At 51.0% G+C, this 25,369-nt stretch overlaps 2 protein-coding genes across 16 annotated transcripts in view; one reads left to right on the top strand and one right to left on the bottom strand.

Moving 5' to 3' along the window:
- The window catches only part of ABCC3 (ATP binding cassette subfamily C member 3), a 48,253-nt gene extending 34,019 nt beyond the window's left edge, over positions 1 to 14,234 (top strand). For 6 of the 12 annotated variants that reach the window (XM_082707612.1, XM_082707614.1, XM_082707608.1 and 3 more), the window contains exons 26-31: positions 1,304 to 1,405; positions 4,180 to 4,326; positions 4,440 to 4,598; positions 5,207 to 5,373; positions 8,095 to 8,289; positions 10,765 to 11,376. In XM_082707612.1, the coding sequence (XP_082563738.1) occupies positions 1,304 to 1,405; positions 4,180 to 4,326; positions 4,440 to 4,598; positions 5,207 to 5,373; positions 8,095 to 8,289; positions 10,765 to 10,873 (879 nt within the window). In that variant the 3' untranslated portion in view covers positions 10,874 to 11,376. Of the gene's footprint in view, positions 1 to 1,303; positions 1,406 to 4,179; positions 4,327 to 4,439; positions 4,599 to 4,715; positions 4,821 to 5,206; positions 5,374 to 8,094; positions 8,290 to 10,764; positions 11,377 to 12,242 lie in introns of those variants that run through there. The other 6 variants (XM_082707613.1, XM_082707617.1, XM_082707610.1 and 3 more) reach the window with 3 other exon arrangements.
- ANKRD40 (ankyrin repeat domain 40) lies at positions 12,869 to 24,765 on the bottom strand. 4 transcript variants are annotated; one of them, XR_014304951.1, is made up of 6 exons: positions 24,533 to 24,760; positions 19,265 to 19,413; positions 18,404 to 18,886; positions 16,267 to 16,448; positions 15,006 to 15,276; positions 12,869 to 14,118 (listed from the first exon to the last, which is right to left on the bottom strand). XR_014304951.1 is itself a non-coding variant. In XM_082707619.1 (5 exons), the coding sequence occupies exons 1-5, from the start codon at positions 24,664 to 24,666 to the stop codon at positions 15,130 to 15,132; spliced, it is 1,086 nt and encodes a 361-aa protein (XP_082563745.1). In that variant the 5' UTR covers positions 24,667 to 24,765; the 3' UTR covers positions 12,869 to 15,129. The 4 variants fall into 4 exon arrangements, 3 of the variants coding, with proteins under 3 accessions (XP_082563745.1, XP_082563744.1, XP_082563746.1); XM_082707619.1 differs by having other exon boundaries at positions 12,869 to 15,276; positions 16,276 to 16,448; positions 24,533 to 24,765; XM_082707618.1 differs by having other exon boundaries at positions 12,869 to 15,276.
- Between the last annotated feature and the right edge of the window lie 604 nt (positions 24,766 to 25,369).

Genomic DNA, 25,369 nt, shown 5'->3' with positions numbered 1-25,369 from the left:
CAGGGGTCAGGGCCCCAGGGCAAGGCCACACTGAGGCAGAGGCTACCCAGGGGTCACAAGCATCTCCTGGGCCTTTGCTCTGCCCAGTATGGGGACCAGCCACAGGTTCTGCTCCCCAGGATTGTGAGCTCAGTGGAACACAGAGAAGACAGTCCCCGCAACAGGGGACTGTAACGCAGGGTGAATAGGTCTTTGTGGAGGAAGGACCCAAACATGGTGAGAACCCGGAAGATAGTCTCTACCTTGGGTTTTGGTGCTGGAGAAATTATCTTAGAGCTTGGCCCCAAAAGACAAATAGAACTTGTCCTGCCTGTGTGCACGATTGGGAGGGTCAGTTCTACCAGTGGTTCTAGGCCAGGGATATGTAGGGGCGGAGTACACCCAATTTCCCAGGCCTTCGGAGAAAGTACACAGAGAAGCCAGGGCTGGAGGGCGGGCTGTCACCCCAATATCAGCCTGTATTGTCAGAGGCTTAAATAACTACACATGGCATTTTTGTGACTCAGATCACATTTTCAAGGCCACAGAGAGCTCAAGCCTTGAATGCTTTGGAACAAAAGACAATCTAGACAAATGAGTCTTCTCAGACTTTCCCGTGCTGTTGAGTCAGCTGGAGATCTTGTGAAAATGTGGTTTCTGATATGGCAGGGCTAGGATGGGTCACAGAGTTCTGCATGTCTACCAAGACCCCTTGGGACACAGTGTGGTCTGGGGACGGGTTATATCAACATCACCTGGAAGTTTGTTAAAAGTGCAGAATCTCCAGGGTACCTGGGTGGCTCAGTTGGTTAAGCGTCTGCCTTCAGCTCAGGTCATGATCCCAGGGTCCTGGAATCAAGCCCCACATCAGGGTCCTTGCTCAGCGGAGAGCCTGCTTCTCCTTCTGCCTGCCATTCTCCCTGCTTATGCTCTCTCTCTTTCTGTCTCTCTGACAAATAAAATCTTTTTAAAATGCTGCAGAATCAAAAAAATAAAAATTAAAAAATTAAATGATGCCGAATCGCAAGTCCCACTGCAGACCTACTGAATCAGAAGCCACATTTTAACAAGATTCCCTGGGAAGCCTTCCTTAAATATACCAACATTTGAGACACATGGGGGCTAGGGGGCTCTGGGTCAAGCCTGCGAGGTCACTGCCTGAGATACAGTTGTGATTAGAGCCCCAGGTGGCCCACCTATGGGGTTGCCCAGACCTACCTACTTTGTAAAGGCAAGGAGCATCATTAGGGAGTCAGAACTCCTCCCACAGCTGTTGTGGGGAAAGGGAAGATTACCATATCCATGACCCAGTCCCTTTGGCCAGATAACATTGACTCTGAATTGGATGATCCGAATGATGTCCGACTTGGAGGCTAACATTGTGGCCGTAGAGAGAGTCAAGGAGTACTCCAAGACGGAGACCGAGGTGGGTACTGGGATGAGCCTGGGGCAGGGTGATTCTGGAATAGCTGGGGAGGGGTGCTTGGTGACCCATCATCTGTACATTTCAAGGCCAGCTCTTCATTTGGGGGGCTCTTCATTCATTCATTCATTCATCCACTCATGGCCTATTGAGCATCAGCCAGATGTCCCAGCAAGTATGGAGAGTCCAGAGTTGAGCAAGACAGGGTCTATCCTCAAGCAGATTCTGATGTCGTGGGCAAAGTAAGACAGGGCTCTGCCCTGGAAGACAGGAGCTCTGGGGTGATGCGCCCAAAGAAAGCAGATGGGAGAATCGTTCAGCTGGAGGTGGTCAGCTGGAGGGTGAGAATTCCAGCCAGAGATCTGCCTAGTTGAAGGAGCAGGGGCAGGGTAGCATGCCCTTTGTTGCGGAAAGGGAGTGTCCCCTACTTGGAGGGGGGGATGTGGACTTTTGTCCACTTACGTCTTCCCATGGCCACACCCCAGACCTCTTCAAGCTCAGAAGCTGCACCATCTCTGAGATCTTAAGTCAAACTTTTAGACCACCCTTCCCAACCCTCCCAGCTCTCTTGCCCCAAATCCTCTGCTGTCTCAGAACTTTGTCCTTGTTGGGACTCCAGTCTTATGACCTACCCTTGTCCCTCTGTCCACTAACTCATTTAGCCTGGATTCCTTGCTCCATAGGTACCAGCCCATGCCTCCCTTGTCCTCCCCTCTCTCAGGGGTCCTCACCTACAAAACCCCTCCCTGGTTGAGCCCCTCTGTCTGCCTTCTACGTCTAGCACTCAACAGCTAAGATATTCCTGGAGAAAAATCACTGATTTTACTTCAAGCTTATGACCAGACACCACTGCTGCATATTCCCATTTTGCTTCCCCAAGAAGCCTGTGTTCCCACTTCCAGAAAGATCTGTTGTGAACCTTCTTTCCTCCATCCCCCCATCTCCTCCCCTTTGCTCAGCCATGGACCTTGCGTGACTTGCCAGTGAGAAAACAGTATGAGATACGAACTCCTTCAACCTTCCTGCCCCCAGACTTTCCATCATGCTTGTGGTCTGTTCACCTTTTCCTTCCTCTTTTAGCAGGAAGCGTCCCTCCTCCAATCAAAATCCACGCCTTCAGACTTCACCTCCCTAATTATACCCTCCTGCTCCTACAGCCTGCTCCTTGTGTTAGATGACTCCCATCCATGGGCAAACATAAGCTCTTGTAGCTTCCATCCTAGATATACAAACCAACCTCCCTTCCCCCTGTGTTTCTCTGCTCTCCTTTGTCATGAAGCTTGTTTTAAAACCCACATGCTCTCACCGCTTCCCTATCACCCTTTATCACATCTGCCTCCCACAGTCTTGTTTCTGGCCCTGTCATTCCACTGATGACCTGCCTGGTTCCAAACCCAGGGGACACATTTCTGTTCTCATCTAATTCAGCCTCTCAGCGACATTCAGACACACTGACCCCTGCCTTCTTCTTGGAAGGCTCTCCTTCCTGGCTTCTGTGACCCGGGCTCTCGCTCTGTCAGTTTCCATTGAGCCCCTGGCCTGCCTGGTCCTCCCAGTCTGGCTCCCCTCCCCCCCCCCCAGCCTTCCCCAGTCATCTCCTGTCACCCCCCTCATCCCCCACTGTCTGGGATCTTCAAACGCTCCCTCTTTGCATCTAGCATTCCCATCTCCCCCATCCATACCCATGATCTTGTCTCCACAGCCTGAGAAGTTCTGCCCCGAACCCTCCTGCCCGTTCTTTTGACACCATCTCGAGAGAACGGTCTATACTGGCTGTTTTGCTTTTTGACTGTTGGCAGTCTGCCTTCCCCTGTCACAAAGCAGGGCCACCTTCCCTGAACTGCACAGACTCATAGGTCCCTATACTCAGAAGGACCTTACATTGGGTTTAATGTTCTGCTGTCACCACTTGGACATTCTTCATAATTACTGAACAAGAATCCCCACCTTTCCATTTTGTACGGGGCCTCCCAAATGGGAGCTCATCATGTCTCAAAGCCACCATTATCTTATGCCCAATTTATTTTAAGAACCTCCTCACTAGCTTCCCTATTTCCCATCATCCTCTCTCCCTTCTCTTAGCAGCCCGAGGAATCCTTTAAAAACACACCAAACCATATCATTGCTCTGTGCACAGCCCTCTGAGGGCTCTGCATCTTAGAGTAAAAAACCATAGTCCTTAAAATGGCCTGCAAAGCCCTTTGTTATGGGGCCACCCACTATCTCTCTCCTACCTCCTTTGTCCCCATGCTCCAGAACACACCTGGGCGAGCATTTGCAGTTTCTGTTCCTTCTGCCTGGCATGTCGTTCCCCCCAGGCATTTACTTGGCTTGTTTACTTTCTGTCTTTATTTAAATATTGCCTTCTCCAGGAAGCCTTCACTGACCACCCTGTACTGCCACACCACCAAGCATTTCTCAGCACTTATCACTTTCCTACATTAGGTACATTTGCTTTTTTGTTGATGGTAGGCACCCTCCCCCCATACTAAATGTAAGCCTCACAAGGAGGCAAAGACTTTGTCTGGTTCACCACTGTGATGCCAGTAGCCATTCAGTAGGAAGGTTTTGGAGCTCTGCACAGAATAAAGGTAAAGAGATAAAGGATTCATTGGACCACATGGTTGGGCCCCGGGAGACACTGGGGACTCTCCCCCAGGGACCCTGATAGGGGAGGATGGAGGGGGCCTCGGGAGAGAGGTAGACTGAAGAGGGAGAGGGCCAGGCTGGGGAGAAGGGGCCACCCTAATGCAGACCCATTTTCCCCTCCCGGCCAGGCCCCCTGGGTGGTGGAGGGCAGCCGTCCTCCCGCAGGCTGGCCCCTTAAAGGCGAGGTGGAGTTCCGCAATTACTCCGTGCGCTACCGGCCTGGCCTGGAGCTGGTGCTGAAGAACCTGAGTCTGCGCGTGCGCGGTGGCGAGAAGGTGCGCAAGGGCAGGGGGTGTGCGTGGCACGTGGTCGGAACCTATGGGCGAGCAGGTGTGATGCCCCCGCAGACTCCTCCCCACCCCCTGACGGCCTCACTCACTCCCTCCAGGTGGGGATCGTGGGCCGCACGGGGGCCGGCAAATCATCCATGACCCTGTGCCTGTTCCGCATCCTGGAGGCGGCGGAGGGTGAAATCCGCATCGACGACCTCAACGTGGCAGACCTCGGCCTCCACGACCTCCGCTCTCAGCTGACCATCATTCCCCAGGTCCGAGCCTGTTGACCCACAGTCCTAGGGGTGGGGGGGGGGGGGTGCGTGGGGGGGACAGGCCCCACTCTGCTCTGTAGCTTGGGGTCCAAGCCTAGGACCCCTGACCCCCAGCAGGTGTGGAGCCACAGAGCGGCGCCCTGTCATGGATCCAAAAGGGTCCAGCGCGTCCTGGGCCAGTCTGCCTCTGCCCTCTAACCCCCTGGGCCGCCAGTTGAGACCAGGATCGCAGGACCCTTCAAGCACCCCACCCTCTGAGAGGCTCTGCCCTGGTCTCCCTGTTCTGCGGCTCGGAATCACATATCACTCTTTCTGGCTCTTCTGGAAGGCTTTTTTTTTTTTTTTTTTTTTCCCCTTCCCTGCTGACTGGGCACTTTGGAGTCAGATTAGTGGCTTGCTTTCTTCTTTGGTGGAGGACTTCGTGATTGGCAAAGCTGAGGTTTATCACTTCCCCACAGGCATGTATCAGCCCATGGCCTCCCGCCTGGTGGGCCGGGGGCAGAATGGGAGTGCTGCTACCTAATCCCCAGCTTTCTCCCTGGCCCTGGGGCCCATGGCTCCTCATGGGGCCTGAGTTGCCCTCCTCTGAGGACTTGTCCTGTTCCCAGGACCCCATCCTGTTCTCCGCATCCCTGCGTACGAACCTGGACCCCTTTGGGCATTACTCGGAGGAAGATATATGGCGAGCCTTGGAGCTGTCCCACCTACACAGCTTCGTGAGCTCCCAGCCGGCAGGCCTGGAATTCCAGTGCTCTGAGGGAGGGGAGAATCTCAGGTAATGGCTGGGATTGGGTGGGTTAGGAACAGCACCTTGAGGAGCTGGATGATCTGGCCTCAGATGACACAGAGTCCGGGCCTCCAAACTCCCATCTCAGCCTGGGTGTGCTCAGGGCACGTCGTTAAATACTGAACATAACACTGTGTGCCAGGCGTGGTGCACTGTCACACTGACTCCTCGCACAAGCCCCAGATGTGGTGATGGCCCTACTTTGCAGATGAAGAAACTGAGGCAGAGCCAAAGTCACCTAGCTGGGAGAAGGCCTGCCTGGGATTTGAGCCCTCGGGGAGATTCCAAAGCCCAATTCCATCCTGTCCTGTGAGGTTGTCAGTGCTGCGCTTGGCCTGGGGTGGGGGATCAGTACTAAGCCTGTGGATCAGGTAAGAGGAAGTCTACTGTGCATTAGGGAGATCACAGATATTTCCCAAGATAGTACTGCAGTCTCCTCTGTAGCTTAGGACTGAGCAGAGCACTCCAGTTCATGTGCCTGGCCCAAGCCCTGCTCCAGGCCCTTCTTTGCTTTCTTATAGCCCCCATGTTATATCCCCAGCCACTCGGCTGTGCAACGGGGAGGCCCAGAAGTCACTTCTTACTAAGTCTAAGTGCTTGAGATTCTGCTACCTGTGTTAGCTGTGTGATTTGGGGCAAGTTGCTTAACCTCTCTGTTCTACCTCTGCCTTCACTTTAAAATGGGAGCAATAACAGTCCTCTACCTCTTTGCACCATGCTGCCCACTAAAAATACAACAGGAGCCACATGTGTGTAATTAAAGTTTTTTCCAGTAGCCACATTAAAAAAAGAAAAAGAAACAGGTGAAATAAACTTGAATAGTATATTTTATTTATCCCAATATACCTGAGATAGTATTATTTCTACAAGTAGTTGATTCAAAAATTATTAGAGATATTTTGCAGGTTTTTTTCATACTAAGCTTGAAGTCCCGTGTGTATTTTCACATTTACGGTACTTCCTGATTTAGACTAGCCATATTTCAAGTGTTTAGTAGCCACATGTGGCCAGTGGCTAGCATTTGGACAGGACAGTCTTTAGGTCATTGTGATGAAATAGAGAGCGCTTGGCCTGGACGGGATCCTGCGGTATTTAGCTATTCTTATTCATATTTGTATTATTCTGCCCGGTCCACGCCCATGGACTCTCTCCAGACCTCAGAAACAAAAACAAAACCTTTACATTGGCTCAGCACTTTATAGTGTTCAAAGCACTTTGGTATCCACGATCTTGTTTAATCTTTGCTGCAGTCCTGTGGGCCAGAAATGAGGCTCCAAAATATAAAATTATTGTCCAAAGCTGCTCAGCTGGCGGAGGGAGGGGCAGGGGCTCAGGGGAGCAGGGGGTTTTGCCCTAAATCCTTCATCGCTGCATCACAGACTTGGGTGGGAGGCCTGCCAAACCGCCACCATCCCCCACTACCTTAGGCAGTCCTGTGTATGCCCTTCAACTGGATTTCCCTTCCACAGCTGAGTTGGGGTGGCTGGTGGACATGCACAAGCTTCCAGACCCTGCACTCCACAGCGGGTTTTGCTCCATTTTCCTACCCCTGCTTGCTAGCCACACTTCTCGGAGAACATTTCCTCCATTGCCATAGAGGCCAGGGTCGGAGCTGGGTCGGCTCCCCTCCTCCCTCCCTGAGCTTGGAGCCACTTTAATAATTTTTTTTAAGATTTTATTTATTTATTTGACAGAGAGAGACACAGTGACAGAGGGAACACAAGCAAGGGGAGTGGGAGAGGGAGAAGCAGGCTCCCTGCTCAGCAGGGAGTCTAATGTGGGGCTCGATCCCAGGACCCCAGGATCGTGACCTGAGCCGAAGGTAGATGCTTAATAACTGAGCCACCCAGGCACCCCTTGGAGCCACTTTAATAAGCATAACCTGCATCCTATGCCAGTCCTACCATAAATCAGCCCTGAGTTCTAGCTAGAGGCTCCCTCCGCTGCCAGAACCTTCATTAGCTGCGGGAATGGGCCAGGGAGAGAGCCTGGCCTTCACTTGTGCTGTGGTGACTCACCCCTTTGGGAAAGGCTGCGGTATTTGTCCTTGGGTGTGGGGGCATAGCCGCCTCTGTGGTTGGGAACACAGCCTTGCTTTGTTCGCTGGCTCTGGCTTCCAAGGCAAAAGGTGGAAGGTATGCATCCCTCCCCTCCTCCATCTCCCCAGTGACCAGACCCAGGAGTCCCCATGTCCTCCCCTGCACCTTCCTGTTCCCACAACAGAGCCCTGGCCTGCATTCCCCCATGGGGCTGGGAGATGAAGGTCTGAATTGTGTGACATTAAGCTCAGCAAGATGGCATGATGTGCACATATCCAGGAAGTGCCATTTCAGTGTATTCTGTCTAGAGTGTGAATGACTGATAGAGTTAAAAAGCAAAGAAAGATCTTGGAACTAGCTGAGGAGCAAGGACATGGGAGAAAGGCACAGAGAGAGGAGGCCGAGGGTTCCAGAGACAGACTGGACTTCACAACGTTGTCGAGCACTGGCTCTACCCGAGACCCCTCATCATCCTTGTGGGGTCCAGACCCTGATGACTCCATGTTCCAGGAGGACTGGGCTGAGGCAGGAATGGGAGAGCTTAGACAGAAAGCAGGTCCTGCGCCATTGGGAAGGAATAGAGATGGAAGCAGTTCAGGGATCGAGGCCTGGGTGGGGTGGAGGCAGGTGGGGGCGTCGGGCTCAAGACCCCTGCCTTCTCTGTTGCTAGTGTGGGCCAGCGCCAGCTCGTGTGCCTGGCCCGAGCCCTGCTCCGCAAGAGCCGAATCCTGGTCTTAGACGAGGCCACGGCAGCCATCGACCTAGAGACGGACGACTTCATCCAGGCCATCATCCGCACCCAGTTTGAGAGCTGCACGGTGCTGACCATCGCCCACCGGCTCAACACCATCATGGACTACACCAGGTGGGACACCAGAACCCAGCCGGAGGGGAGTCTGGTGGAGTCATGTGTCCACTGGGAAGGCAGATGAAGGTGGTCTGGACACAGGAGAGCTCATGGGATTGTCTAGGGCCCGGGAGTGGGGGAAAGGCAGGGCTTCCCAAGTTATGGGTAAGGGGTGGGACAGAGTGGAGTCATCGGCACTTGCGGGCCCAGGGACGTTTTCTGAGACGGGACACTTTCAGTTTCCCAGCGTGCAAGGAAGGGGCACACTGGGGCTCCCTAGGCATTCCAAATTGTACCCAGGCCACCTCCCTCCAGCCTTCTGTGAATGATGTGAGGCAGGGCTGGCTCCTTCCTGACCGCACTCTCACTCCCTGGGCCCCAGGGTTTAGGGCCCACACCCCTTGTTCGTACCTCACTCCCACAATCTGAGTGGGGGATAGAGATGAGGAAGCCACTGAAAGAAGTTCACGATGCTCAGGTCCCTGCCTTGGGGGGCTGGACCTGACAGCACTGTGAGAGGCAAACGCACTGTGGTGAGAGCTCGGGGAGGGGGCGGGGGAGGCTGAGTTCCAGCCCCTGCAGCTGCTGGGCCCCTGTGACCTTGGCCAAGGGGCCAAACCAATCTCTCTCTCTCTCTCTCTCTCTCTATCTCAGGGTTGTTGTAGGGAGTTAATGAACCCCTTTCCCCCTTTCTTTAACCCTCCCTGGCACCAGGGCATCTAAGGATTAGGAACGGGGCCTTGCCCTCTAGATCTTACGCCTTGCCTTCCCTGGAGAGGCAGCCGCTCAGCCAAAAGGAAAACCTGGGAAAGGAAAATCTATTCCCTCATTGTGTCCAGTGCTAAGGTTCACTGTTGGAGGACAGCATGAGGGGCTGAGGGCCAGAAGTGTTAGGAAAGTGACCTGGCGCTGGCCTGGCAGACTGGCTGCCTTGGAGACGTGGGAGCTCGGGGGGGGGGGATGAAAGGGAGGAAGCTGCAGCCAGTCTGTGTTGAAGGAATGTGGGGGGAGCACAGCCACAGGCGTCCATTCACAACATAAACCCCCACAGGAGGGGGACATGGGAAGATGCCACAGACTGGACGATGGGGCAGACCTTGTCCCTGTCTCAGATGTGTCCCCACACAGCCCTCAGAGGCTTGAGAACCAAGCTGAGAATGCCCGATGCTGCCATCCGTCTGTTCCATCCCTCCCCCACTCTCATCCCGTACCCCACTGAGAGAGGAAAGGGTAGACAGGAGGTCCTAGGCCCTGGGTCCAGACAAGGGACAAGGAGGGACTGAGAGAATCTATTCATTCTGTTGGGACCGATGGAAATGAATCTGACAATCATGCTATTGAATGTATAACTAGAGCTTGGAGGAAGGAAGTAGGGGTCCGTGTGTGTAGATGGGAGGAAGCCAGTCTGCTAGGGCAGCCAGAACACTACCTCTTGTAAGAAGAGAAAGTGTCTGCCAGGCCCTAAAGGATGAGTAAGAGTTGGGGAGTGGGTGAAATGGGGTATGGACACAAATGTCAGGCAAAGGATGCAACACATGCAAAGGCCCTGGGGTAGGAAGGCATGTGAGGCTGGAGCATACACGGTGAAGGAGGCAGTAGAACCAGAGGAGGTGAGAGGGACAGGCCCCACTAGGCCCCACTTCAGGAACTGTGGTAGAGCCATCCGTCCTCACCCTAAGAACAGTGAGAAACCACTGAAGAGGGAAGGGCAGTCTGCAGGCTCTAGTTCAGGCAGTAGCCAGGCAGAGATGTGCTCAGACACATTCCTCCCAGAACAAGTTTCCAGGAGCCCTGTAGTTAAGGAAGCAGAGTATGGCCATCCCCTCCCATCGAGGGGCATCTCCCTGGGGCTCAAGAGAACCCTTTCTGCACCTGCCTCTCCCTGGGAGCCAGGCTGCTGATCCTGCCCCAAGTGCACCCTGTGGTTTCTTGGCAGGGGATTGGAATCCCAGGCCCAGGCCTGACTCTTTGTGTGTGTGTGTGTGTGTGTGTGTGTATGCACGCGCGCACGCACACGCGTATAGATCCACCCATCAGCAGCAACCGGATTTGCAGCCAAAGTCCCAGATTCCAGGGTCAGGCCTCAGCACAGCCTGGTCCCCTGCCGTGTGCCTTTGTAACTTGGCACAAAGCAGATGGAACTGCGCAGGGGCTAGCACACAGGCCCGTGGCTCCCTGAGCACGGTCCTGCGACCCCGGTGAGGGAAGGGCTCATTAAGGAAGCTTTTCGGAGCCCCGACTAGCAGAGATGAATAGCAACCTTGTGTTTGATCCCTGAAACCACCTCATCTGCCAGGAGAGCAAAGGGAGAGGCTAAAATAACCAGCCCTGCAAACGTGCACGTGTGGCTTCGCGGCTGTTTTGGGTGGGTTGCCCGAAGCAGGAGGCTTGGCCTGTCCCTGCAGGGCCTGGGTGGTCCCCGGATGGGGTGGGGTGGATTGGACGGCCAGGCCTAGGCTGATGGAGCCCTGACCACTTCTTCTCTTTGGCTAGGGTCCTGGTCCTCGACAAAGGGACGATAGCAGAATTTGACTCTCCGGCCAACCTCATTGCAGCCAGAGGCATCTTCTATGGAATGGCCAGAGATGCTGGACTTGCTTAGAATACATTCCCGGGACCTCCTCCTGGCTATTCCTGGTTTTCCAAGTACGTCTGCAGGATGGACTCGATAGCAGAGGCTGGGGGCATCCATTGGGAGTTTTGCCCTGTTGGGTGCCTCCCAGAATAATTGTGCTTAAATGCTTTAAATGTAGAAAGCAGGGCCCTAGAGGTGACTGACATGCCTGAGGTCACAGCTGGCTGAAGGCAGAGCCCAGATGGGTGCCCCGGTCTCCTGATTCCCATCCTGGTGTTATTTCCACACTGTGCTGTTCTCAATCATCTCATGGAATGACCTCTCTACTCTGTATGATTTTTCATATTTTCTACTCTGAAGTAGTTTGGTTTTTTGTTTTTTGTTTTTTTTTTAAGTAAAGCTTTTTCCTCCTGGAACACCAGACTGCCGGGTCAGGCCGTCCTCAGGAACGGAGTCCTGTACTCTGGGGTGCTGGCCTGAATCCATTAAAACCGGGGCACTGACGAAATAAAGCTACATGGTCAACAATACGTATGCCCCAACGCTGCCTTCCTCTGCCTGTTCACAAGGTTTGGGACTTAGGACCTTTGGGGGAGGCAGGGAGGTAGGGGGAGAGGTGGTAGAGGTAGACTTTACATATATTCACATGGCTGGAATTATCTGAAAACTTCAGACTCGAGAGCTTTTGGCTAGATATATCGTCTTCACAGCCAAAATTTATGGGGTAATTGCCAGGAATTCCTGCTCGGCTGTGCAGATACTGTAAAAAGGCAAGAATTAAAGCCCCTGAAATCTGACCCAAGGCCTCCTGGGAAGGCTGCTGTGAACACCTTCACGTTTATGTCATCCCTCAGACCTCCAAGCCTATTCCTCTAGGGGCTGAAATGGGCATGGGGCTTCATTTCCTTGCTCCTTTAGAATGTTCCAGACAGGTCCCCATAAGCAGCGAGGCCTCCAAGCCACTCCTCTTCCTCTGTCTGGCCAAAGCTGAATATGGGAGCAAATAGCAGCCTGGGGGCCGCATCTCACACACACACACCCCACCGCCCCCGCCAATCCCAGACTGGTAAATACATCTTGAGGGGGTAAATTAAATTTGGTCCGAGCAAGCCAACAGAGGACTCATTTTCTGCAGGTCAGAGCCCATCTGGCATAAGGCCTTCTATTTGGAATGGATCTCTCTTCTTTGTTAACTTAGAGTTTTCTGTGACTCTCTCACTCCTTTGACCTTTCTGCTGTCTGATGGGACTGGTTGGAGGTGACGGTTTATCTTTCTTCCCTAAATGGTTTGCGGTAGGTGCAGAGATGGCTCCTTTGATCTGGTTCTCCTCTACCTTTCGGGTCGGCCTGTGCTGCGGGACCATTTGTTAAAGGTTAATCACATTTTTTTTGGCAGCCTGTTTCTGCCCAGGATGTTTATGAGCGTACGGAAGAAGACTTCCATCCTTGTGATAAAGCGAGTATGAAAGCACAAATGCCTGAATTATTCTGCCTCTCCTTGGTGCTAAGAAAAGGTCTCTGCTGTGTTCCTGGATTTATTAGGCCAATTTGGCATGACGTCTGCTTTGTGAGGCTCCAGCCGCCCTAGACCAACAAGAACGCGGATTCATTCGGACAGCAGGCTCCGCGGAGGCCCTGAAGGTGTAAGGCTGTATTTCCTCTCCTGCCTTGGGAGTTTGCTTCTGAGCTCACGGAGGTCCTGACAGGTGCTGACAGCCCAGAGGAGAGGCTCAGTTGTATAAAGTAAATAGCATAATCAAAACCTGTAGTTAACAGAGGATGACCTCCATCTATCTAGCTCAGCCACTCCGGGGAAATGAAGCTCACTGCTGTGAACTGGGAGGAAGGGCGCTACACAAAACACCCATCTCCAGCTGCCACCGACAGGCCACGAGCACCACGGCAGCCGCGGGAGGGAGGGAGGCGGCTCAGGTGGAGGGAACGCTGTCCAGGAATTTGAACCCCCTGGGCTGAGAAGTGCCATGCTGTTTAGGAGGCCGAAATGAAAGAAGATGGGCTCAGTCCGTTAATATTTGATTTTAATAATACTTGTTATGTTTGAACAGTTGGCAATGCACAAAGAAAAAACTTTTCCGTGAATGTTTACACATAGTGTGAACACATGCTTTAAATATGCGGTGGAGGAGGGGTGAATTCACAGTTAACAAAGCTAAAAAAAAAAAAGTCCTTGTTATAAATTACACAAAGCATATAAAAATATTTCTCTGAATGCATAGATTAAGACTTTAAACTCACCTACCATCAACTGTGCAGTCTCAGCCCACCGCCAGACGCAGGAGTCAGCTGACTACAGGAGACTTGATGAAGGAGAAGGGAGGCCAGGGGAGAGCTCAGCCCTCCCCTGAGATGCCAAGCCCCTCCCTCACTCTCACCTGTTTCAGGGGAAATGCCCCTGGACAGACTCCTCCGTAGGGGCCACCTCCGGGCCAGGGACCTCCACTGCCTCTGAGTCTCTAACTGATCTAGATGGCTAGAAGAGTTTTTACCCCAGTGATTTAGACATAAATTAATACTGGATTATTTCCTCCGACAGAACTAGCCTTCGTGTTATTAGTAAATTGTAACTTCTCCCAACAGGAAGGAAAAAAGGTTAGTAGGTCTAGGTAAACTAGCTTCTGATTGGTTGAAACACAAGGGAGGTTTCTTCTTTAAAGCACTTCAGAGAAGGGATAGTAAGTAACCTTTACTCAGTGATGCAAACACTGTACAAGGGTGATTAAGTCACATCAGTAACTAGTGGAATACGGGTAAGTCACCGGACACAGTGACTCCGTGAAGCTGGCCTTGAAAACACCTCAGCCTCAGCTCGGCCCTGAGGCAGCAGCGGGAGGCCATTCGCTTAGCACAACATTCTCTTCTGTTGACATCTTCTGCATGTTCTCGCTCAATTAGTCGCAGTGTTCCAATAAAATTAACACAGGAAGTTCAGTTTCTTTGGAAACTATAGGCACTATGGGGAAAAAGCTTCTTAAGACAGCAGGGATGCTCTTCAGCTGGCTTCGAACCCCTGCCCTCCTGCTTGTCCAAGTGTGCTCGTTCTTGCTTCTAAAGTTAAGCTGTTTGTCTCAACAAGACAGTGGCTCTTTTACGATTAATGACACTGAAGGAGAGGAAAAGAATTCTTGAATGCGCTCTTTAAAAAAACATTCGGATGCCATGTTCCAGAGTTTAATCAGGTGTCTTCCAGAACAAAGCCCAGGAAGCTCTCGACTGGCTCTGTTAAGTGGACTGGTGGTGGTAGTAGGGGAGCCCTAAGAGCAAACAATTTGTTTACAAAAAGCAACAGGTTTCAGAGTTGTGTAAAAATCCTAATAATTTCAAAATAACCTTTATCTTTGATACAAAAATAAAGATGCTATCTCCTTTAGCTCAGTTTCCCACAGTAGCCTTTAAAATAGCAACAGATTCAGTTTCAAAAATTGCTTTTTCGTTTCTAGTGGGAAATGGAAGTGGAGAACACGGGCCGGCCATGTTTGTGCTCTTCTCAGACAGGTGCAATTAAACACGCAGAGGACAGGAACCGCTTTAGAGATTGAAAAGGGGTGAGGGGGGAAAAAAAAAAAAAGTAGTCGCTTTTTTGGAAAGCATCAGAGAGCCCTCTAGCGGCCACAGAGTTAATGCAGCAAGGGCGGTCCAGGCAATGGCGGGCCTAGAGATGGGGAAGCTGTCTTGAGGGCTCAAAGGAGGGGCGGGGGAGGGGCAGCTCTTTTGGTTAACAGCATACTTACAACTAGGAAACTGAATTCTTAAAGACTTTGAACCTGAGTAACATTTATAAGTAGGGTATGTGAAACCTCACAGCCACTAGTCACACTAAAATTCTTTTGCCCAGTACCTGTGCTTTCCCCAGTTTCCTCTGTGGCCAGCTCCTCCTTGCGGAGAGGCGGGAGGAGGCGACACCAAGAGAGCATGTCCACCCTGCAGGCGCCCCTGCGAGAGAGGCTCCGCGCTCTCTCAGCATCTGCGTGGACAGCTCACTGCCACGGGGCACACAAAACTGTGTTTCGGGACTCGGGACTGCCGGCTGCTGCCTCTCCAGACCACTTCTCAGCTGTTCACAGCTTCAAGCAATAGGTTTATTGTGCACCAAGAGGCTTGGAAGAGTGGCACCGCTGCTGGGGGGGTCGGGGCCTCCTACCTTGGCAGAACGATGTTAGTGTATGCTACACAGTGGCGCCCAAGGCATTTCCATCTATGGCTGGTCCTTGGCCCAGAGGGGATGCGCACTGTCACAATACTCAGCAGGGAAAGTCCCTGCTGCATTAGTAAGTCAGTTTGGAAGCTCTCCTGTTGTAGCAAGGTCTTTCAGTCAGTGTAGATGCAGCATTTCTGAACAGAAAATTGTTCTCACTTATCATTAGAACCAGTTCCAGCTCCTGGAAGTCTTGGAGTCGAGCAACGTCTTTATCCTAAAACAAAATAGGTTGGGCATGTTAAGAGCAGTCACTTGTCTCTATATGTTTGGTGTGTTGTGTCAATACCAGTATCTCAGCTCCTTTTAAGAGTCTCATGCTCTACTGACTGAGCTAGCTGGGCTCTCCGCTCATTTTCAAGCCAGGGAAAAAAGGAGGAGGGGGAGAAGCAGGGGGAGGAGGAGAAGAGGGGAAGAGGAGGAAGAGGACAAAGAGGAAGAGGAGGAGGAGGAGGGTCGAGAAAAGAAGTGGAAGAGGGTCCAGAAGAGGAATAGAAGAGGAGGAGGAAGAGAAAGAAGAAGAAGAGGGGGAGGAGGCTCGGGAAGAAAAGTGGGAGGAGGAGGAGGAAGATGAGGAGGAGGAGGAAGAAGAGGAGGAGGAAGAGAAAGAAGAGAAGGAAGAGGAGAAGGAGGAGTGGGAGGAGAAGGAGGAGAGGAAGGAGAAGAGGAAGATCCCAGTGGCAGGCTGTGGGGGACAGTGCAGGAGAGAACCTGGGGGTATGAGCTGGGTTGGCGTGGAGGCAGAAGCCCTTACCAGCAGCTGCTCCAGGATGAGCACCCCCTGAAGCGAGAGGCCATTCAGATCTGTTCTCCCCAGGTGCCCTGAGACGCCATGGATGCTGGGAGGACCACACATGTGTCCATGTGGATTTGTGTTATCATCTAACCTGGTTCTTAACACAGGCCATATCTGATAGTGCAGTACAGTGACCCTCACCTATCACTCCACAACCAATCAAAAATAGGTACATGGGAATTGTAATTCAGAACATTCTCTCTGGTATGCTACAACTTTCAAAAATGTCACATCTCTGTAGACGCAGTAGAGGGAAAGAAAGCTCAATGACAGCGGCTGGAAAACCACCCTTTGCTCCTTGTCTAGTCTCTTTTCAGTTCTCAACTATGATTCACACAGCCAAGGAGGAAGCTGGGTATTTTCCAAATGCAAAAAGCCACCAACCACTCGTGCTTAACAGACCTTCCTTACCTTTCTTACCAGAGTATTGGGTAACTTTCTGATCTTCTCCACCTGATCTGGATTAACACCCAGCTCACAGCAACTCACTCTGAGCAATTCTTGATAGGTGAGCTCCTGTCGGTCCAGTTCAATTTCAATGAAATCATTTTCTCGAAGAGATGGGTTCTGAATCCTCACCTTGAGTACCAGCTCTAAAAAAAAGAGAGAGAGAAATGTTCACGGAGGAGGCCTGCACCATCAGCCCATGTAATTTAAGATCTTCCCTAGAAGACGGTTCTACATAACCACGTCCCGTGCCAAAGGCCTGCACCACCCTGTGGGAGAAGCCAGCCCCGCTGGCAGGGTCAACTCAGCCCCACTTCCGGCTCCTCCGCCATTCTCCTGCGCTGCCTGCCCTACGTGGAAAACTGCAGTTCACAGAGCAAAAGGGGGGAGCGTTGCGGGGTGAGACAACCATCCAGTGTGCAGAAGGACAATTTACTTTTGCTGCTGGAGCACAGGAGGTGAAGGTGTCCAGATGGCTTCAGGTATCAAACCACACAGGAGCAGGGCAGGGGAAGAGAGCTGAAAGGAAGGCACAGGCAGGGTATGGGAGAGGAGTGACTCTAAAAGGACTTAATACCTGTGGATATAAAGCTATCTCTGAATGATGACATTCCTTGCAACAAATACAGTAAGACAGCGGAAAGATAAGCTACTAATAAGAAAGACCGTCTGGGGTGCCTGGGTGGCTCAGTGGGTTAAAGCCTCTGCCTTCAGCTCAGGTCATGATCCCAGGGTCCTGGGATCTAGCCCTGCATCCAGGTCTTTGCTTGGCGGGGAACCTGCTTCGCTTCCTGTCTCTCTTTCTGCGTGCCTCTCTGCCTACTTGCGATCTCTGTCTATCAAATAAATAAATAAAATCTTAAAAAAAAAAAAAAAGAAAGAAAGACAGTCTGACTGTGATCTGAATGCAGTATATCTCAGCATGGAAAGAATCTGGACTTTGGGAGTGAATAAGCACTATTATTCAAGGGTCTGGGATCTAAGCCCTCCGTCCCTAAATTCTGAGCCTGGCTGCCAAGATGGCCCACGCCAAGCACCTACGTGGGTCTGTGGGTTCTACTCTGCTCTTTACGTATGAATCCCTCATGGCAGCCCTAGGCGACGCCTATCAGCACCTGAATATACTTCTTTCCTAGCTCTTTTCTCTGTGTAGACCTAGAAGGCATGACACAGCTGGAGTCTAAGTACACCCAGTGTGCACAGCCTCATGTCTGAACACCACTCTCCGCCAGAAGGAACGAGGGTTCCTTGGAGAAACGGCTGCCTCTGGGGCTGGGGTGGGGAAAGCTACACTGGAAGCCTGGACCTTCTTGCCACACCAGAAAGGACACACTCCAAGAATGATGGGACATGTCCACGCAACACAAGAACTGGCTTGAAGGGGCTCCCTCTGGACAGATTTGGTGTAATTTGAACATCAAGACAATGCTAGTAATGAATTATAACCTAATGTAAAGAAACTACGAGTTCATACTGATATAAAATATGGAGGTGAAGGGAAGGTCCTTCTTTGCAGTAGAATAGCGACTAGTATGTAGAGAAAGATGATAGGGGATCATATTACACAATACCAGGCCTGGATTCTTCAAAAATACTGAGGGCCAAAAAGACAGAGAAAGGCTGAGGAACCTTCTAAATGAAAGGAAAATGGAGCAACAGGATAACTAAATGCAACGGGTGACTCCGGGTAGGGGGCAGGGGGCAGGGGGCAGGGGGCAGAGGTGGAGGAAGAGCGCAGAGCCGCCAGAGGGCACCGTGGAGATAACCAACAACATCTGAATTCCGCCTGGATTAGCGAATGGTAATGTAGCAAGGTTACATTTCCTGAACTCCATCACTGGATGGTGCTTATGTAAGAGACCACCCTTGTTCTTGGAAAATACATACTTAACTATTTCAAGATAAACAATTTGTGAATCTGGGTAAAGAGAGCTCCTTAAACTAGTCTTGCAAAATTTCTGTAACTCTGAGATTAGATTCTCAATACCTACATAAATCTCACCCCCTACCGCCCCTTCCACCCTCCTGCCCCCAACCGAGAAGTGCATCACTAGACCTCTGGACACGGGCTGGCCTGCAGCGATGGCTGCCGCAAGCTTACCTTGCATATTAAATGGAAATGCCCCCGTGAAGAAGAACGGCTGGAATGCTGGCGTCGGGCCTGCATATGTCCCATTTTGAGGCTCCAGAGACACTGGTGGCTTGGACGGGACAGAAGAGAACAGCGAGCGGCTCTGACTCACTGGTGGCTGACAGACAGGACCCGGTTTTGTGCTTTCTGGTGTTCTGAGTATGGCAGAGGGGGCAGACACGTCCCGGTTCTGAACCAGTGCCAAAGAGGTGTGGTCCCGTGGAAAGGCCCCGGCCAGGGGAGGCTCCCCCGTGGGGAGCAGTGGAGGAGAGCCATCTGCAGCAGGCGACGCTGGCGGTGTGGAGGGACCCCCGTTCTGTAGCTGGCCTGGATCCTCTGCCGCAGGGGTGTAGATGAAAGGGAAGGCTGGGTTGGCCAAATAGTTGGGAACAAAGGGCAGTTCTGACTCCTTCTTCAGCTGCGGGAGGCTGTCAGCACCATCATCTTCTTCCACTTACAAAGAAGAAAATGCATAACATTTACACAGCCCTTTAAAAATCACCAGGGAAGGAATGTCTTGGGAAAGCTAGTGGTATGTGACATCTTTTGTTCAATGTTTATCACCTCTTCAAATCAGAAGAGAAAAAAAGCGTTTCATCAGGTTTATGATCGCCATTTTTATCACCTTAAATTTTACAGATTGAAAAAATAAAACCCGGTAGCACCGACTTGTCTGGAAACCACACGGAATTGCTATCTTGGCACGGTAATATTACCTTTGCTTTTAAAAACAGATTTGTGGTTTGAGTGGCATCAGGATCGCGGCCAACACCACTGTGAGTCTTAAATTAGTGTGACAAAAATCAGAGGTTGCCCCCAACACAGACTCACCTCCCATGATCTTCCTGATTTCTCTCCTTGATGTCAATTGTACTGGCATTTCTCCTTTTGTCGTAAGAATCTCTTTGTCAGCTCCTGATTGTAGTAAGTAGGAGACCACCTGACCGTGATTGCGCTTACATGCCCAGTGTAAACAGGTCCTGTCCCAAGGAAAGGGAAAAGAGTGAGTTAAAAGGCGAGAGGTGACTCGGAATTTCAAATCACATGTGCTAGTCAAGAAATATATCCTGGTTCAGATAGAACCAGGAAACCAGGCTGACAACAACTTTTCTTTCCAGAAAGCAGGTGCTTGAAATTTATTTCTAAATTTCATTCTGGACCCTTGGGAAAAACCAATTTATCCTAGCAGCTTTCATGTCAATGGCTTCCACGAGGCTGGCTGGCCAGTGAACCCTGATGGTACTGCTGAGTGGTCTTCCATCAGTGACGCTCATTAGACTATCCCAGTCTCTTTACAATGTTTTTATAGGGCCACATTCCTTTTTAGGGACAATGGCAACTTGCTTCATATGCACCAAATGACCCATGAAGATTAAATATTATCAGGCTAATAATCATCTACAGCTTGCTCTGCTGCTAAAATTATTATTGCTACAGTCGATATTCCCAGGAGAATCTCGGTTGCTCAGTCTTTTCCTTTTCCTTTTCTTTCCTTCACACACACACACACACAAGGTTCTGAAATTTCCATTTCTGAAAAAGTTGGCTTCTCTAGTTCTCTTGTACAGTACCGCACTCAGACTTTAATTCCTACGGCATTTAAAAAATGTACATCAACGACCAAAATTTTGAAGAACAAACTCTTCTGGGGTGCCTGGGTGGCTCAGTGGGTTAAGCCTCTGCCTTCAGCTCAGGTCATGATGTCAGGGTCCCAGGATCAAGCCCAGCATCAGGCTCTCTGCTCAGCAGGGAGCCTGCTCCCCCTCTCTCTGTGCCCGCCTCTCTGCCTAATTGTGATCTGTCTCTATCAAATAAATAAATAAAATCTTTTTAAAGATTAAAAAAGAAGAAAAAAGAACAAACTCTTCTAACAGATTAGACTCATTTAAGTAAAACTAATTATTTACTATTGTACACATAGGAAGGGCTATTAACACTGCATAGAAATATAATTAGAATGCCAGTTAAAAATTCCATCTTAACAGAAATGAGAGGACTCAGTTACTAAATTCATCCCCAGTTGCCAAAAGCTGAATGATATTAAAGGAAAATATTTTTCCCCTCTGTTCTGAAATGTCCTCACTCACCAATTCTCTAATTGAACAGAGGTAAATATCTACAGAGTTTATAGCCAAATAAGCCAATATGGTAAAGAACAGAACAATATGTTCAGTAGTGAGGGGCAGGTCACTAACCTGGAAGTTTAACTATCCAGACAGTTCCTTGGGTTCCAGGGAGACATTGATTTGCCCTGGCCTCCTAAACATTTCTGACTTACTGAAAGCCAGCCACTCCACTGATATTTCAGAGTGATATCCTGCGCTATTATTCATCAGAATTAGATTATCTGGGTACCTTTAAGATATACTCTATGAAGAAAAGATTGCCATTTGGGGAGAAATAAGGGAAGAGGCTTGATCTCAGCATCTGAAATATAAGCTCATGAAGACAAGAAAGTGTCTGCTTGGACAACCAGGTACTTCACCACTGAACACATGAACCAAGAACAAGGTGGACACTGCTCCGAGTGGAAGGAGCCAATACATCCTTGACCATGGGCAAACTGCAGCTAAGTGAGTGAGTGTGTGTGTGCATGTGTATCTCTGGCACAGGCTTGAAGAGTGAATAATGATAATAAGCGACCATTCAAAAATGAATGGAGCATGATGAGAAAAATACATTCCCTTTTAGAAATAAACTACTTGCTGGTAGTAAATCACTTGTCCATGACAAGCTTGAGACTGAAGAAACTAATTTACTGCCAATGGGTCTGAGACCCTCTGGGAAAACCAACTAACTGAAGCATCACCATGTAAAGTGGGGTTCAGTCAATGTGGCATGATTCCCTACAACCCCATGCCCTGAGTGATCATTTACAGTCCAGACTTGCGTGGCTCTGGGCAGCCATAACTCAACCAGGGAGCACTTTCAACTTTTTCAGGAGCCATTATACTTGTTCCTTAAGGCCAAGGGGGTATGCACACCCTTGAATTACAACTGCTGTGGGAACCCTCTCTCTGAACTTCAACTCTTTCGGCTTTAAATTTGCAGTCAGACTATCCGGTTAGTCCGGGGAAAGTATTTCAGACCAGAGGCACTGGCCATCATTCATCGGTGCTGAAATTGTGGTTATTGAGCAACTACAAATTGAAAGCAGTTACCATTCTGCTTTTCTATGCTAGAGGCTATGTTTTTTGAGGGTAACCTTTATATCCCATTACTCAGCACACTGCTTAATAAGAAGAAAACAACAGTTAACACAGATATAATGCTTTTTACACGGAGGACACTGTTCCAAAGGCTTCACATCTATTAACTCATTCCATCTCTGAACAACCCCTGAGTTAAGTGCTGTTACCAACATTCCCCGCATTTTCCAGGAGAGGAAACAGAGGTAGTCAGCAAATAAGGGAGCTGAACAGTACCCTAGGTGGTAATTATGCTTTAGAGGGACGATAAAACAAAGGAAGGGACTAGGGAGTGCCAGAGGCAGGGGAGGGGCATGGTGCCATTTTAAATCAAGCACCGAGGAGAGGCTCACCAAGGTGACATCTGCACTGATACCTGAAGGAGATGAGGGAACAAAAGAATTTTCGACTTAGAGGGAAGAAAAAACACAAAGGCCTTGAATCAGGGCCAAGGCCGGTGTTCTGGGAAAAGCTGGGGGGCAGGGGAGCAGAATGAGGGAAGCAAGGGTCAAATTCAGAGATGAGGCACAGAGGTAAGGAGGGAGGACAGTGCAGACAGGAGGCGGAAACTCTAGGACTGCAGGCTTTTACTCAGAGTGGGATGGCAGCCATGAGAAGGTTCTGAGCAGAGTGAAACAATTCGACTTACAACTTCCGTTTTACGCTCCCTCTGGCTGCTGTGCTGAGAAAAGACTTCAGGGTATTAAGGGTAGACGCAAGGAAATGAGTTGGGGGGCGGCCGCGAGAATCTGGGCAACAGGATGATGGTGGCTGTGTACCAGAGGTGTAGAGGTAGAGCTAGTGAGAAGCGGTCCAATTCTGACCACAGCTGTAGGTAAAGCTGGCAGAATTAGCCGACTGGCCGGATGTGGAATATGAGGGAAAGACAGGAGGCGAGAAGGGCACCGAGAGCTCTGGCCCGAGCACCCCAGACACCAAGATGAGCTGGGGTGGTAGGGGGAGGAGGGGAGATCAGGAATGCAACCTGGAACCTCCAACATGAGGTGCCTAACAGACATCTTCCCGGATGGATGAGGAGCTTCCTCAAATTCAATTTACATATACTGAGCACCTCCTATGGGGCAGGCATCATGATGAGGAAAGTAGGGTCTGGAGTCAGATGCTGGCTTCCTTTCTAGTAAATTCCATGACCTTGGGGGAAATTACTTAATCGTGCTGGGCCTCAGTTTCCTCATCTGTAAAATGAAGAGAGTAACATCTATGTTCTTGAGTAGTTGTGAATGAGATCATGAGGCAAAGCTCTCAGAGCCTTGTTTATGTCACAAACTCAGTAAATGTTAGTGATTCCTACGATGCTTCCTCCCCTTCAGTGGTCACAACACTCTTCTCAGACAGCTGGAAAATGAAGTGACTCAGGCAAGGTTGTATTAGCTAAAGCAGGAAAGGGAGAAGAACCTGCGGGAAAGACCAGGCTCCTTCTTCTACACAACACTGCCTCCCACTGCCAAAACAGTGAGTCACAGCTTGCGAACCACAGAGCCACAGAAAAGGTATACACAGAACAGCAGGCTTGTTTGCAAACACTTTTGAAGAAAACAAAACACAATGAAAATACACAATGAAAATAGCTAATGTTTCTTGGCCTTCTGGTGAGCTATCCCGGCTGTTCTCCTTAGGAGGTAGGTACCTTTGAGGGAGTCGGGAGACAATGGTTGTGGTCCCTACTATCTTATTAATAGCTGTGTGACCTAGGGCAGGTTATTTTCTGCGGTTGGACTCAACCACCCATCTCTAATGTCCCTCTCAGTTCCAAACTGTACGATTCCACTTTAAAAAACAAAGCCTTGAGGTGCCTGGGTGGCTCAGTGGGTTAAGTCTCTGCCTTTGGCTGGGGTCATGATCTCAGGGTCCTGGGATTGCGCCCCCCCCCCCCCCCCCCGCATTGGGCTCTCTGCTCAGCGGGGAGCCTGCTTCCCCACCTCTCTCTCAGCCTGCTTGTGATCTCTGTCTGTATATATATATAATACATCTTATATATATACAGACATATATAAATAAAATCTTAGAAAATAAAATAAAATAAAAAATAGTCTTTCCAAGCTCACTTTAACTCTAAGCTAGCGAAACAGGCTGGTTAAGCGATACTTGGATCAAATAAAAATTTAAAATTTAAGTGTGAAGAGGACAGAATGACACCACACTCGGGAACTTAACACTAAAAATTTGACCAGCACATCCTAAAATGACACTCTTTTTAGACTGGGAAGGACTCAGTCTACAGGCACATCTAGAGTCTTGATTCAAATTCTGTATTTAAGACTGTCATTAAATAAAGCTAAACACTCCATGGGATAAACGAGTAAGTCTTCCATCAACAGGCAGCCGTCGGCAGCAGCAAACCACTGGTGCAGTGAGACAACAGAGACACAGAATAGTGATGCAAGTGACTGGGGGTTTTTGCTTTTGTTTTTCCGGTCTTGGGAAAAGAAATCGTGCTAATTTATAAGATTCGTATTTGCTCGGTTGCTTATGCGTTTTTGCTCTGAACAGGTGTGTTCTCCAGAAACTCCCAGGGCAAAATAATTCAACACTCTATAGGAGCGTGCGAATCATTGGAATCGTGGCCGCCAGGGTTCCGGCCCAGCCAGCCAGGGGAGCGCGGGTGGGGTGCGGGGCTCGGCGGGGGGGAGGGGCGGGCAGGGCTTGGGTGGGCGCTGCCCCGGGAGGACCACGTGGGCGTGGATTGGGGCAGGCCGCGCTCCCCACCGCACCGCGCAGGTCGGGGGGCCCGGGCCGGCCTCGCGAGCGCCCGGCCTCAAAGGCCCCGGCGCCGGGCCACGCTTTGATGGGCGTCCGCGGGCAGCGCCGGGCCTCGGTCGCCCGCCCAGCGCCCAGCGCCCCGGGGCCCGGCCAGCTGCTCGGACCTAGGCCTCCCCCGCTCCCCACTTACCAGCCGTTGACCTCATTTTGGGAGTTCACATCCACCCCGCTCTCCACCAGTTTCTGCACCTCCCGAATGTCCCCCAAGGCCGCGGCCTCCCGCAGCCTCTCCTGCTGCTCCTTCTGCTCTAGGAGAGCGCTCATCTTCCCCCTCGGGCCCAAGCCCCCGCCCGCCCCGCCCCGGGCCCGTCAGCGCCGCCGCCGCCGCGGCCCGCTCCCCGCCATGGGGAGAGCGCGGGGCTCGCCCGCCCTGCTCGCGCCCGGCCCGGGGCTGCTGCTCCCGCCCGCCGCCGCCCGCAGCTCCCCGGGCTGCTCCCGGCCGGCCACAGGCCCTAGCCTCCGCCCCGGCCGCGCCTCCCGCGGGCCGACTGCGGGGGACCCTATTCGGAGTGACAACCCTGACCCAGATAATTTCCGTTCCTACCCTCGGCCCGGGCGCCCGGCTGGCTGTTTATGTAACCGCTGCACAACATTACCCGCCGTGATTCATGGGCTATTTTTAGACCTCCCCGCCCCGCTGCTTCAGGGGAGGAGGACAGACACATGGAAAGGGAAGAAAGCATAGCCGAGAGCCAGAAAAGCCTTATCCTCTGGCGCAGGCTGTTTACCAGGCATCAAAAATAATTGGTGTTTCTTCGCCGCCACCCCCCAAGTCTGTTTGGCTCTTTTTCCTTATCTGAGCCAACGCCTGCCCAGCAGGACGTGGAAACGGGCTGAAAACGATCCTACTATTATAGGCCCATAATTGCAGACGTAGATTACGCTGTTCTTTCTTCTCCCGACAGTGCTTGGGACCATCCGGTTCGACTATTTCTTTCAATCGTTGCTGTTTTCTATCTCGTTTTAG

The sequence above is a fragment of the Mustela nivalis genome (assembly GCF_964662115.1).
Source record: "Mustela nivalis genome assembly, chromosome: 17".
Taxonomy (NCBI): domain Eukaryota; kingdom Metazoa; phylum Chordata; class Mammalia; order Carnivora; family Mustelidae; genus Mustela; species Mustela nivalis.
This window is presented reverse-complemented; position numbering and strand designations above follow the sequence as displayed.